The sequence below is a fragment of the Lissotriton vulgaris genome, unplaced genomic scaffold, assembly GCF_964263255.1.
Source record: "Lissotriton vulgaris unplaced genomic scaffold, aLisVul1.2 SCAFFOLD_673, whole genome shotgun sequence".
In the NCBI taxonomy this organism is placed as follows: Eukaryota; Metazoa; Chordata; class Amphibia; order Caudata; family Salamandridae; genus Lissotriton; species Lissotriton vulgaris.
In genome coordinates, this window is record NW_028242452.1 from 75,989 (window position 1) to 89,723 (window position 13,735).

General features: G+C 44.6%; 1 protein-coding gene across 1 annotated transcript in view; it reads right to left on the reverse strand.

Annotated features, from left to right (window-relative positions):
• The window catches only part of PFDN5 (prefoldin subunit 5), a 125,005-nt gene that overhangs the window by 62,255 nt on the left and 49,015 nt on the right, over positions 1–13,735 (reverse strand). Inside the window, exon 2 of the mRNA XM_086948317.1 lies at positions 4,124–4,226. Coding sequence (XP_086804443.1) covers positions 4,124–4,226 — 103 coding nt within the window. The remainder of the gene's footprint in view (positions 1–4,123; positions 4,227–13,735) is intronic.

The following is a 13,735-nucleotide window of genomic DNA, read 5'->3' on the forward strand; positions in this document are numbered from 1 at the left end:
TAGGAGGAGTTTAGAAGAAGACAAAAAGGTAAAACAATGTCCATAAATTGCCCACCTAGATTATATGGTGTTGACCTTTCTTCATGTAACTGAAACGTATGTGTTTATTCGCAGGCCACACCAGTCAGACATTTTTTAAATAACTGTTCTGATTCGACGCCACAGGCGCCCAGTTATTACCGGAAACATCCTTTCCCCCAACAAAGGTGAGATTGGGGGGGAATGTGAAACACGCCACTACTCGCCCACCCTGAATCTAAGAGCCCCAAATTAATGATTTCCACAACGAATTATATTTGGAGGACGTAAGGGCCTTTGATATTTACACAATAGAACAAAGAACAGGAGTGTAAATGCACAAAGAGACATTATTTCTATGCTATCTGAACAGTATACTGCTGATATGATCCCCAACGTGGGGGCAGGGATTTTGGAGACACAACCCCCATAATTCAATGGAAGTCATGTAGATAACCAGTCAATAGATAATTCAAGGTTTGAATGACATACAAAACCACGATGTATAAATGTACCACTAAGACAGCTGTGGAAAAACAAGACTAGGGAGACAATTGGTCTATAATATAACCATGTAAATAGGATAATAGATACTGACATGATATTATCTTGCCCCTTATAACAGGGAGAGCGAAGTCCTGCTTGCACAGGAAACCCCAAATATGAAGTCCTGAGGAAGGTGCCACCATATCAAGTGCACAGCACCGAAACGCGTCGACGCATTTTCATACGAGAGAATCCACTTCAAGCCTAAATACACACGGGACGTACATGTAACTTTGTCGCACTTGTGTAAGATCGCACATGTAACATTAGGCCAGTGGATCCAAAAATCTATCGTGGTGAAAATACTTAAGTACCACTGTTTTAAAAGGGGTCTGTTTGCTTTGCTGCATATGTTGATTTTGGTATAATTTTTTTATTGTGTATAATATATAATGTGTTGTGTATGAACTTATATGCCTCATTACCGTACTGTCTGTCCATATTCTATTAACTTTTACTTTTCAGGGAAAATTCCTTTGAAATTTTAAATGTATGCTTTTTATTGTAAAATATTCTTTGTTTTAATAAAAGTACTAGATTGTTAACAAATATATTTTTTCTGTGGAAATCATTATGTTAATCTTTTCCTGTCAGACAGTGATCTATAGTAGGCTGTAAATCAGGTACTATAGTGCAACTGCAAGGGTTTTGACACCATAGCCCAACAAATCCATCCCAGGGATTTCCTTTTGACTTTGGGATTTTGAGAGAAACCTTCCCTAATTCATTTTAGATCCTGGAGATGTCCTTAAACATATTTATGATATTCCTTGGCATTCGGATTATCTCTTAATGACCCTTGATGTATAATCGCTATGTACTGGCATCAATAACTAAGATGGGTTACGTGCTGTTAAGTATTTCCTGAAGAGTAGACATCTGTGCATGTATATCCATAATGGCATATTATTATCTATGAACAAATGGTGTCTGGAGAACTATTTTTACTTCAACCGAGAGGTGTTCCATCAGAGGCGCTGGAAGGCGGTGGCCACGTACTTTGCCTCCAGTTCCACGTGTTTACACATGGGTTGGTGGGAGGAGCGGGTGCTCATCGCAGACCATGGTGATCAGTGGAAGGAGCACATAGTATGTTGTCTTCATTACATCAACAATTTGTTTGTCAAATGGAAGGGCAAATCTGAAACAGCTATGGAATTTGTTGATAATATTAACAATGATACAGTCAACTTACATTTTGTGGCTCATTTCGTCAGTCAGGGGTTTAGTTTTTGGACTGGAGTAGCTACACCAAGGACAATAATATTAAAAAATGCTTACACAGGAAGTCCACTGCAGGCAACTCTGCACTACATGTTAATAGCTTTCACCTCAAGCATTTGAAGAATAGCATTCTGTACAGTGAGATGCTCTGTTAGAGGAGGAATTGCAGTTACCCTGCTGATGTTACTCAGATGCAGGAAGACGACAGATTTCTACAGATGGGTTACACTCAGGGAGTGTTGGATATGGCCATTAAGAAAGCAGATCAGAAAAGCAGGAAGACTATTTGATTGGGTCAAAGTTCAGGATCCGGTCAGTAAACGTATTCTGACTTTCAGGAAACCGGATAAAGAAAGAAGCTATATGTAACAGATATTGGTCACTAGTGCAGGGGAGCACATTTTAGGACCTACACATCGGCTATCCATAATTTTTTGCAAGGCACCATGCATGAGGAATGCTCTTGTGAAGACCAGTCTGGAAACGGTGACCAGCAGCAGTTGGCTAAAGCCTCTGCATGGGTTTTATGAATGCAGCTCATGCAGAGCATGAAAATTTGGCAAGAATACCAGTGAATATGTGACCCCGTTTTGGGAAAAACCGCAACCAAAGCAGAGGTGTACAATTGCAAAATTGAATATGCAGTCTATGTTTTAGAATGCAACTGTAGATAGCAGTACGTGGGGAGTACAAAGTTACAGGTCCACAAGAGGGTACAACAACACCAGAGAGCGATCACCAATAGGGATCAGTCATACCCAGTCGCTAGGTACTTTAGACAACACCATAAGAGTAAAATGAAGTGCATTAAATATTGTGATGATTCTGTTCCTAAGTTGGTTTGTGGTGGCAACCAGGAGAGGCTGCTGAGGCAACTTGAGACATGTTCTATATTGAATTTCGATTCCAAGGCTTCTAATGGTCTTTATTTAGTTTATATGATTTTCATAATTCTCTAGATACCCGAATACAGCATTTTGTTTTCCCATTTATCAGAGTAGCCACGTATGTGATCAGACCGATGCCTTTGAAAGACAAAATCTGCAAGACACTTATCCCTAGCATGAACAAATTGAATCCGGTTCAAGGATTTTATGTTTGTGGACGTTGCAAAGCATGTAAATACAGCTCCAACGTTAAAGAAGTAAAATTATCAGAACACTGTAAACCCTACAAAATCCAAAAACATTTTTCATGTCATACTGAGCCTCTCACACCCAGAGAACCACACAAGACCCCTCGCACACCCAACCACTCACACCTATCCAGAGAGCCACAACACCATTCACACACCCAGACACCAGTACAGCCAATCGCACACCCAACTCAGACACCAAAAAAAACACACTTACACACTCATACAGCCACTCACACCCATAAAGACACTTGCCCAGCCACTCACAGATCCACAAAGCCACCTACACACCCACTCACTCACACTAGTGCACAGGTTGCAGGGATGTTATCAATAGGAAAAACATTAAAAAAAATTCTGTTAAAAAAAACAGAAATTCACACAAAAAACTAAAGGTTACAGGGACATCGTAGTGAGGTTCAGATTTTATACAAACAAAACCACAGATATTCGGAACTTATAGTTATTTCCAGAAACTATAACTCGTGCCCTAAGGCAACTATAACTTGCCATTCACTGCTAATAACCTCTCATATTACATTACTCATGACATCTTCCATGGCATCACTGAAAATAGAACTCCAACATGTGCAGTGAAGTTATTGATGAGTAAACTGAGCATGGCGGGTGAGAGTTAAAGTACCTTAGGGCACGAGCTATAGTTACTTGAGATAACTACTGAATTTCTACTTGTGTGTGTAAAATTTGAACCCAACTATAACATCCCTGTAACCTTTGGGTTTTTGGTTTACATTTACGTTTTTAATGCCATTTCTGAGCTAGGACATCCCTGTAACCTTTGGAATTTTCAGTAGAAAACACACACACACACACACCCTCCCTCTCCAAACCAGGGGATAAATAGGAATAAATAACCTTATTTGGTGTACATGCTTTTACTGAATGGCATCTTATATACAACTATTCCTTTTAATATAAATAGTTTGTAACATCATTGACATAGATTACTTCTGCGGTGGACGGATGAATCTTACCACACCCCAAACAACTCATGTGGGTAGAGTTTATCTTTGTACTTCAAGCACTACTAGCACAGTTTAAACTTCTTGCAAATTGTCAATCGCCCACTAGTGTATGTAGATACAGATCAAAAGTAGACATTTTTCTATATACTACATCCATATTCTGTAACTTACATAGGCTCAAAACCACAGTTTATTAGGTTAACTAAACACTTGCCTTCGTTGCTTGGGGTGAGAACGTTAAGACAATCCTTGGCTTCCACATACTTCGTCTGGACCACCTTTAGTTGGGCAATAGAGGAGGAAAGGAATTCCACTTCCTATTAAAATAAAAGACATGCTCAGAAAGAATAAGTGTACTCGATTTATTCCAAGAAGGAAGGTTTTTGATAACTATTAGACCATTGGACAGAGGTTTGCCACTGTTCAATTTCAACTTAAAAAGATAGGAGACCAGTGCCACTAAGCCAATCAAACATTAAACTCTTAACACCTGGTGCTACTCTACTACCAGATTATCCGAAACTGTCTCTTTATCCCCTTCTATGTTTGCCTCTCTCATGTATGCAGCACACGTCAGACATATCTTTCCTACCACACCTGCTACCTCAGTGTCTCCTCTTGGTCTGTCTGCAAGTACCTCTTCTCTGACAGAGTACGAGGTTTGCTTAGCGACAAGATTGGATGCTTTGCATGTTAATATGACTTCATAGTTCCTGCAAGCCCTTCAAGTGCCATTTGGCAGATGGGAAGGGCATAATTAACGTGTTGAAAGAAGAAAGGATAATGCAGTCAACTGACCAAGAAATAGTTAGTTACTTTTAATCCTAGTTCTTCTAAAGGAGTATACTCATTAAAGTCCTCATCAATGAATTCTACGCCCATGCACAGGATCCCGGATCGCTTTTCATAAAGTATAAAAACAATTTTCTTTCTGAAAAGCACCATTTTAGATGAAAAAGCTTATGACATCCTATAGCAGTCTTTCTAAATGAACTTTCATGAATTCCCTTTTTTTTTTTTAAAGCGTATTTTATAAATCATGAGAATGTCACTAAAGAAAGCGTCAAGAAACTTTCAGGTACATTTTAAAAAGAAAACAAGCATTTGCAATGCAATCAGTCTCGCCTTTGGGACCTTATAAGCAGTTTAATGCAGCACATTACCGTACATTACTGCAAAGTAGCCTAGCTATGGACTGTGTGGCGGTGATCATGGAACTGGCAGTAGATTTGGCAACTGACTAGGGATCGTGGTATTTAAGCTCTTTGGAGTTGTTTGAAGAGAAATACATTAAATTATTGATACGTTTTAATTAAATGTGTAAAATAGTGAAGACTACAAAAAAGTTTTTGTAAGTTTGTGGAAATAAAAAGGCATGTTTTGAAGTTACTCCCACCCTCCGATAGTCTGCCCACAGTTCCCAAGCATGGTGCCAACAGAAAAGCAGAGCCACACGAGGGTAGGGGTAGGGTGGGAGCAATGAGCAAAAGCACTGTACAAGAATGTAAGTTATGACTTCATGCAACTCCCAGCTCAACAAAATAAGCGAAAAAACAAGATACCATTCCTTGCAGTGAGTTAGACTGTGAAAAGTAAACAGCAGGAGTAGGGAAAGGAAATTACAGAAACCAAAAACTAAAGAAAAAGGCACAACAAATGCAGGGTACCACCTTGAGACAATAAGGTTCTCATGTTAAGCAATGGATAAGCTGCCACACAGGAAGCAGGCCCTCAGAACCACCATCAACATAACATTATTTGATTTATCGGGCCCCAAGATTCTAACATCAGGAAATCTACCTCCCCAATACTATTATGTGGATAATCAATTAATAATCACAGCATGATCTCTCACTATAGCTACGCATAATGAATGTTTAGCACAGCAAACAGCCCTGCAGCAAGAGGCCCATCAGAACTCAACTCGGGTCAGGCTAATTACAGCGGACACTGCTTGTTGATAAAGCCAGGTTACTGTGACCTAACAGTCATTGTGACCTTTAGCACTGTGCACACTGCAGCATGCAATGTGATTGGGGCCGTTCCTTCAGCATCAGCCTGCATCACTGTGTCCTTACTGAAAGGTCCCGGTACCCATAGAAACCAGCCAGACGGCCCCATGAATGGGGCCAGGGGCTACACTGAGCTCAGACTCTCGGCGGCAGGTGTGGGGCACCTCTCGTCTCGCCACCCTCCTAAAACAAGAAACGTCCCCAGCACAGACTAGTCAAAATAGGTCCCGATACACAGACCTATGCATCTCCGATGGAAACCCCCGTGCAAGGGACTGGACACATTCAAACCTCCACGGCGTTTATCTCCCTATATTTACGCACTAGCCCAGAGTAGAACACACAGACCCATCCAGCCCCAGCAGCCTGTGCCCTCCAACGTCAATACTGCACGTATGGTCTGAAAATAACAGGCCTCTATTGACGGGCTCCAGCCTGCGCCCATGGTTAACTGTTTCTAGGCCGCCCTCTGGTGCACGCGACTACCATGGATGTCTCAAGCCCCACTGCCCCACCCCCTCCAGCTCAGAGAAGCAGCCCCTGATAGAGACCCGACGGCTGAGATCACTTACCCTGCGCCGGTGGGAATGCGTCTGCAGCCTCCTCCACCGTGGCGAACTGGGGCATCATATACTGAATATGTGGGTGCACCCCCGAATCGACCTGCTCGGAGACCGTGGGACAGGCGGATGCAGTTCAGGCGCGACGTCATCCTCAAACAAGTTGGCCTGGAGTTGAGAACAGCCTAAGAGACACGGGAGGGCATGAGCGTGACACCGTGAGCGTGCACGTTGGCATTCCCTGCGGCTTCTGCCAGTGGCGGCCCTGCAAAGCTAGAAGCGCGTTCACAGACCTGAATCTGCTCGTGCACAGGTCTGTCTCCAGGTCTGTCTTCCTTGGAGGCAAACACGGCAGCTATAAGTCTCGTTGGCGGCAGCGCTTTGCGCTGCAAAGCCAGCGAGACCTAAAAATACAAAAGGGCAATGTAACCTAACCTTGTGCGCCTACTAAGCCTGAAAAAGTGAAACTGTTCTTTTAAGAAAGAGCATTCACCAGTATCCTATTATTTCTTTGCAGTCAGTCAGTCCAGTTTTTTTTAAGGGAATTACTGATCCTGAGAAAACAGTAGTCTATTTCCTTGTCTGGTACAAGGAGAGGAGGGAGGAGTGTTGCTTATGACTAAATGAAGCTTCCCAAGGAAAAGAACTAGCATTAAAGTTAATCACTGGACCACAGGCGCCTGAGCAGGCCTGACCATCTCGTCCCAACTGCACAGGCCCTTTCGTTTGTGGATGGAGCCCCCAAGATAGCCACCTTCAATCTGTAACCCCAGCTTATCTGAGCCCTAAACAGCAAGGACAAAGAAAGTTGGGTCGAAAACACTCAGTGCTGTGTGGCTTGTAACTTTAAAACTTCTCTTTTCTTCTACCGGAGACTGTTTACATTTCTCTCCTGGGTTTCTAAAGCTACTAGAAGACAACCCCCCTCTCCATAACCAGCTAAAATTGCAAACCACACCTGTAGGCCTAACCAGAGTGTCTTTAGAGACTGCGCGAAAAGCCGTATTTTAGTGGCTTGAGATTTGGGCCTTACCTGCAGTGTGCATTGAGCCTGTCTGTTTCCATGGAGAGTCAAACTTTAGGAGCACACACCTGAATTCCCCTCCCCTGCCTTGTGCTTCAGTGATAGGCCCACAGGTATAAAGGCAGGCCTGACTCCTACCCTTACACCCACACAGACCATTAAATTTAAGGTCATATACTATTTCAATAGGTTTCTTACTGGTTGTTGCAGCCGCGTTCTGATTGGTTGCTAAGGTTACGGTTTGTATTGGTCCTAGAACTTCGCATTTGTTTTCAGATTGGTTGATAAAACTAACTAGGGTTCTGATTCGTTCCAAGGGTTTAGGGCTAGAGTTCCCATTGGTCCAAGGTCACCCGATCACTAGGACTATTTAACCTTAGGGTGTTTCAACACGAGTGTCAAGGACAAGGGCAGATGCTTATTTGTGCTGGGTTGGGCCTAGGGCCAGCAATGCTGCCCCCATCTCCATTTACCTGCCACCACCTTAAGCCATCCACATCCTCAAACATACAAACACAGTCTCAGCAAACATGCACTACTCATTCACAACAAACTCTATCCATATTTCAAGGTCTCAACAACTATTAAACCCCACAAACCAAATCTATAAACATTCTGCCCCTAATGTCACACAATGGCTCCGTTGTTCTTACACAAACCACTACTCTGCCCTATACCACTATCATATCCACACATCACCAAATTAAACAACCTTGAACCAGTCAAACACACCCTCCCTTTTCAGCTCCACCATCTAGTTACTCCTAACTAAACCCATTCCATCACCAGCAAACCTATACGCAACCATCTCTCATATGCTTCACAAACACCCTCCTCCTCTATTTACCAAATAAAACACAATCACTAGACACCACCACATATATTACCTCTTCCTGCTGCCAAACACAAACATTCATAACCCCTGTCCATCCGCTCACACAACACACATTCTTGTCCACTGCATATCCCCCTTTCTCATTCAACTTCCATTACCAGTACTTTACATCCAAAACTGACACACACACACTACCTCATCAATATGTCAGTTCACTACTCTAAAGAAACAGAACACACTCCTTCCCGCCAATTATAGATTAAGACTGCTACATTTCAAGTTTCTACATCAGCTGTATAGACCCCCCTGCAGCTTCAACAAATGGGATTAAGATCAAATAGTCACTGTTGAAAATGTACAACACCAGACGCAACGTTTACCCACCTTGCTTGGCACTGCCCAGATAGCAAAATACTAGGACAAAGTATTCATCATAATACGAGACATCATCAAGATAGACCTAGGTTGCACATAGTTGCTAGGCCTGCTGGGGTATGTCCAGGAGATCCATCCCCCCCCCAGCCCCCCCCCCCCCCCCCCCAACTCCGAGGCAACTAGTGGCGATGTTGCTACAATTAGTCAAACACAAAATCGCCATACACTGGGGTGGACGTAACAACCCCTTCACAGAATCTTGGATTAAGAGCATTACATACTGCCTAGAACAACTATCTACCTATTGGGGACGTATGCCCCTGGCCTCCAGACCCAAGGACATCTGGGCTCCATTTGCAGAATGGCTGGTACGGGAGGGGACACCTCGCCTAGATACACACACCTATTATAGATAACGATGCCCAACCACCTAAAACTGACACTATCACTTACGTGATCAAAAAACGCAGCAACTGCCCAGGGAATACACCCGGATATGGGAGTAGGATGCTTAAACATAACGTGCTGCATAGAGGATTACTGAATAATAACTACGAAGCATAGATATATAACTGTGCTGTGTTACACCCCAGGTAGCATGTAAACTAAAGTATGGCTGAAATAGACATCAAAGGACACTGCAATAATGCTTCCATCGGTTTGTGTTAGTTTTTATTTTAAGATATGCAAATGATGTGTAAAATGAACATACTATGTTACCTATTTGCATAATAATAACAAGCATTTGCAATGCAATAGGTCTCGCATTAGGAAAGTTTGAGTTATTAGTCTTGTACATGACAAATTTGTTATTTATGTGTTATTTTTGAAAATTGTGAAAATAGCTTAGTCATTTACAATGCTAATACTTTTATTTTTTGACAATGTGACACCAATAGCATTTTTAATGTAACATGTTTTGTATTTACGTGACTTAGAAGTACTGATTTTACAAATAATGGTCTAAAAAAAAAATACTTAAATAAAAGTTATTGTACTTTATAATGGCAATAGCTCAAACTTTTGTAATTAACTTTTGTGAAGATTATGTTCTTATATTTTAGTCACAATAAAATACAATGAACAGAAGGGAAATAGTTTTTTGTGACATTTGTTATAAAGCTTTATACATTGAGAGAACATATTTGAACCAGTTGTTGTTGAATGTTTGCACAGATTGATACAGTGGTGCCGCCGAGTGATGTTGTGGTGCCGCCGAGTGATGTTGTGGTGGTGATGAGTGATGTTGTGGTGGTGATGAGTGATGTTGTGGTGGTGATGAGTGATGTTGTGGTGGTGATGAGTGATGTTGTGGTGGTGATGAGTGATGCTGTGGCGTTCAGTGATGTTATGGTGCCCCTGATTGATGCTGTTGTGCGGTAAAGTGAGGGCGATAGGTAAAGTGAGGGCGATAGGTAAAGTGAGGGCGATAGGTAAAGTGAGGGCGATAGGTAAAGTGAGGGCGATAGGTAAAGTGAGGGCGATAGGTAAAGTGAGGGCGATAGGTAAAGTGAGGGCGATAGGTAAAGTGAGGGCGATAGATGTGTGTGGTTGTATGTGTGTGTGCGTGGTTGTATGTATGTGTGTGCGGTTACAGAAGGATGTATGTGGAAGAGAGCAGCAGATCAGCATATTATAAGAGAACAGGGAGTTAGAGAAGTAGGCAGTGGAAGGGAACAGCAGATCAGCACGGGAGAAGAGAACAGGGTTTTGGAGAAAGGGGCGGGTGGATGAGAGCAGCAGATCAGGATGGTAGAACAGAACAGGTAGTTAAAGAAGGACGCGGGTGGAAGAGAGCAGCAGATTAGCACAGGAGAAGAGAACAGGGAGTTAGAGAAGGAGGCGGGTGGAAGAGAACAACATATCAGCACAGGAGAAGAGAACAGTGAGTTAGAGAAGGGGTCGGGGTGAAAGAGAACAGCAGTTTAGCACAAGAGAAGAGAACAGGGAGTTGAAGAAGGAGGCGGGTGGAAGAGAGCAGCAGATCAGCACAGGAGAAATGAACAGGGAGTTAAAGAAGGAGGCAGGTTTTAGAGAGCAGCAGATCAGCACAGGTGAAGAGAACAGCGAGTTAAAAAGGATGCAGGGTGGAAGAGAACAGCAGATCAGGATGGTAGTAAAGAACAGGGAGCTAAAGAAGGAGGCGGGTGGAAGAGAGCAGCAGATCAGCACAGGAGAAGAGAACAGGGAGTTAAAGAAGGTGGCAGGAGGAAGAGAACAGCAGATTAGCAAAGTAGAAGAGAACAGGGTGTTAAAAAGGATGCAGGGTGGAAGAGAACAGCAGATAGGCACAGGAGAAGAGAACAGGTAGTTAAAAAAGGAGCCGGGGTGGAAGAGAGTGGTACAAAAGGGGGTGGTGATGGAGGGAGCATCTGAATCAAACACTCACACCCAGTCAGAAGATCTGGGTTTAATCCATCACAGTTCTTTAGCCCACTCTGCCACCCCAGTTCAGACATGGCTATATGCAAATCAGTCTGACCCTGTGCCTCATGGGAACAGTCCAGCCCGAACTGCCAAGCCATGTCTTCCCTGGACCGGGAACAAGCTTCCGAGGACCGGTTTCTGGCATTCCAGCCGTCTTCAGCCCGGCTTGCTTGAATCCAGTGGCAAAGTGAGCAAGGGACTCACGTCTGAGCATACCCTGCCACACTTATGGCGGCCAAAAGCGGTACAAAAGGGGGTGGTGATGGACGGAGCATCTGAATCAATCAAACACTCACACCCAGTCAGAAGATCTGAGTTTAATCCATCACTGTTCTTTAGCCCACTCTGCCACCCCAGTTCAGACATGGCTATATGCAAATCAGTCTGACCCTGTGCCTCGTGGAAGAGAGCAGCAGATTAGCACAGGAGAAGAGAACAGTGATTAAAGAACTGCAAGCCGGCCGCCGTGAATTCCAGTCAGGCCGTCGCTATTTCAGAGCGGGCCGTGCTAGGCCGGACGAAGCCGAAAACTGCCCCCCGTGACGGGGGGCTCAGACCACGGCCCTATTAGGCGCCGCGCAGCGATAGGATGAAGCTGCTGCGCCCTTCAGTACTGCCTGCTGATTGGCCGCTGTGGACGAGCCTCCTTTCGCGCCTCGCATCCGATTGGTTCCCGGGCCGCCCGCATCATCACGGACCCGGGAACAGGTCACCACCTAACCGGAGGGCTCAGGGAAGACCGAGGGCCCTACCCACTACGAGACACCGTTGCAAGGGGCCCGGAGAGGCCCGAAGACCAAGGTAACCCCCCCCCCCGGGAGGAGGACGGAAGGCCGGAATAGGCCCGAGTTCGCCCCTCCCCTGGGGAAGACTGTTGAAGGGCCCCGTTGGCCCTAATTGGCCTGTTAATGTACAGGACCTGGGCCAGAGCCCTGCAGGACTCCCTTGAGGCCTGCGTTGGTTGGAAATAGCCCCTGTTGGGGAACGGATTGTTCACACTTGCCTTGTGCTGGCCCAGAGGGTTATGATTATTTCTGGCCTGATGAAATGTTTATTCCTGAATTATTTTACCTAAGGCAATGGTTCACTTCTACTTACTGGAAGGTTATTCATCCCTGATGCAATGTTCATAATTACTTGGTGAAATGTTTCCTCTTGTTTAACAAGATGTGGCCTGGTATGTAGAGATCCGATTATTCCTAATTCATGGAATGTTATTTAAATGTCTTTCTAAGGAATTTCTTGCAGGTGCTGACTAGGAGCAGGGCTGTTGCCAGGCCTACCGTTATTTAACATTTAATATTTATTTAAGTATTTATGGCCGGGTAATGCAAAACATGTGCTTCTAAGGGAAGGAAATAAGTATATTCTTCTGCGATTTTTGATTACTCTGATCTTGATCTTCGATAAAACGTATTTATTTGAATCAACCATACTGGTGTGGTCTGTCTTTACGTGCATTCATTGTTTCAGCGGATGAGTGTGATGTGTAGTCACTTTACACCTAAGCTTCGGGTGCCTACCTGCTCGAGCCAAGCTACCCCCGGGGACCTGGTGACCCCCGTTCCTACATTTGGTGGCGAGTGGTGGGATACAGGACCTGTGACTATACAGCACCCTCCGGTGGGACAGAGTGCGCTGCAATTAGACTAGACACCTATCGTGCATGCAAGCCTACTCAATTGACCCCCACTGTCTAACCTGAGTGTATAGAGACCTGTTTTGACCTAATCCTGTTACCTACATCCTAGTATCCTTCCTCTAATTTATCTGGGTCCCCACCTGTCAAAATGGAGTTCCAGCTGGCCAACCTTGAAGAGTATACAGTGGTGCAGTTAAGGGAATTTTGTCAGGGGATGGGGGTGCCGGTTGGGCGGAGAGCCGCAAAGGAGGAACTCCGTACCGCCTTGAGGGCATGGTTAAGAGCCCACCCAGAGGGGAGAGGGGATGGGGAACAGGAGGGGCAGGGCACACCAGGGGAAGCGGCTACCCAAGAAGAGCTAGACCTACTGGGTATTGAGGTTACTGAAAATGTTTTTGCCAGGAAGACATTCCAGGGCAGGTAGTAGTGGATCTAGAAGGAGTGGGTCGTCAGAAGAATATGAGGACAGGAGGGAGGAGAGGCAATTGAGATGGGAGCTTGCCAAGTTAGAGCACGAGAGGGAGAGAGAAACATTAGCTTTGGAAGAGAGGAAGGTGGCGCACGAGCTTCAGCTTAAGGAGTTGGAGCAATTGAGGGCGCCAGCAAGTCCCAATGGTGGCAGCGTACCAGGGCCTCAACACAAGCCTAGATTTTGGTTACCCAAGGAGGTGATAGCGAGCTACACTCAGGGGGATGACATCGCCAAGTGGCTGGAGGCGTATGAAGTGGCCTTCACAACCCATGGGGTGCCCGAAAAACACTGGGGAGGTGGCCTGTATCGTTACATCCCTCCCAATGTCAGGGACACCCTCCTGTATCTTGATAAGGCGGATCAGTTCAGGTATTCCCCCATTAAGGAGGCGCTCCTTTAAAAGTTTGGCCTCAACCCCAAAAGGTATCGCCAAAAGTTCAGTGGCAGCCATAAGCTGTCCACGCAGTATTGGGTGGATT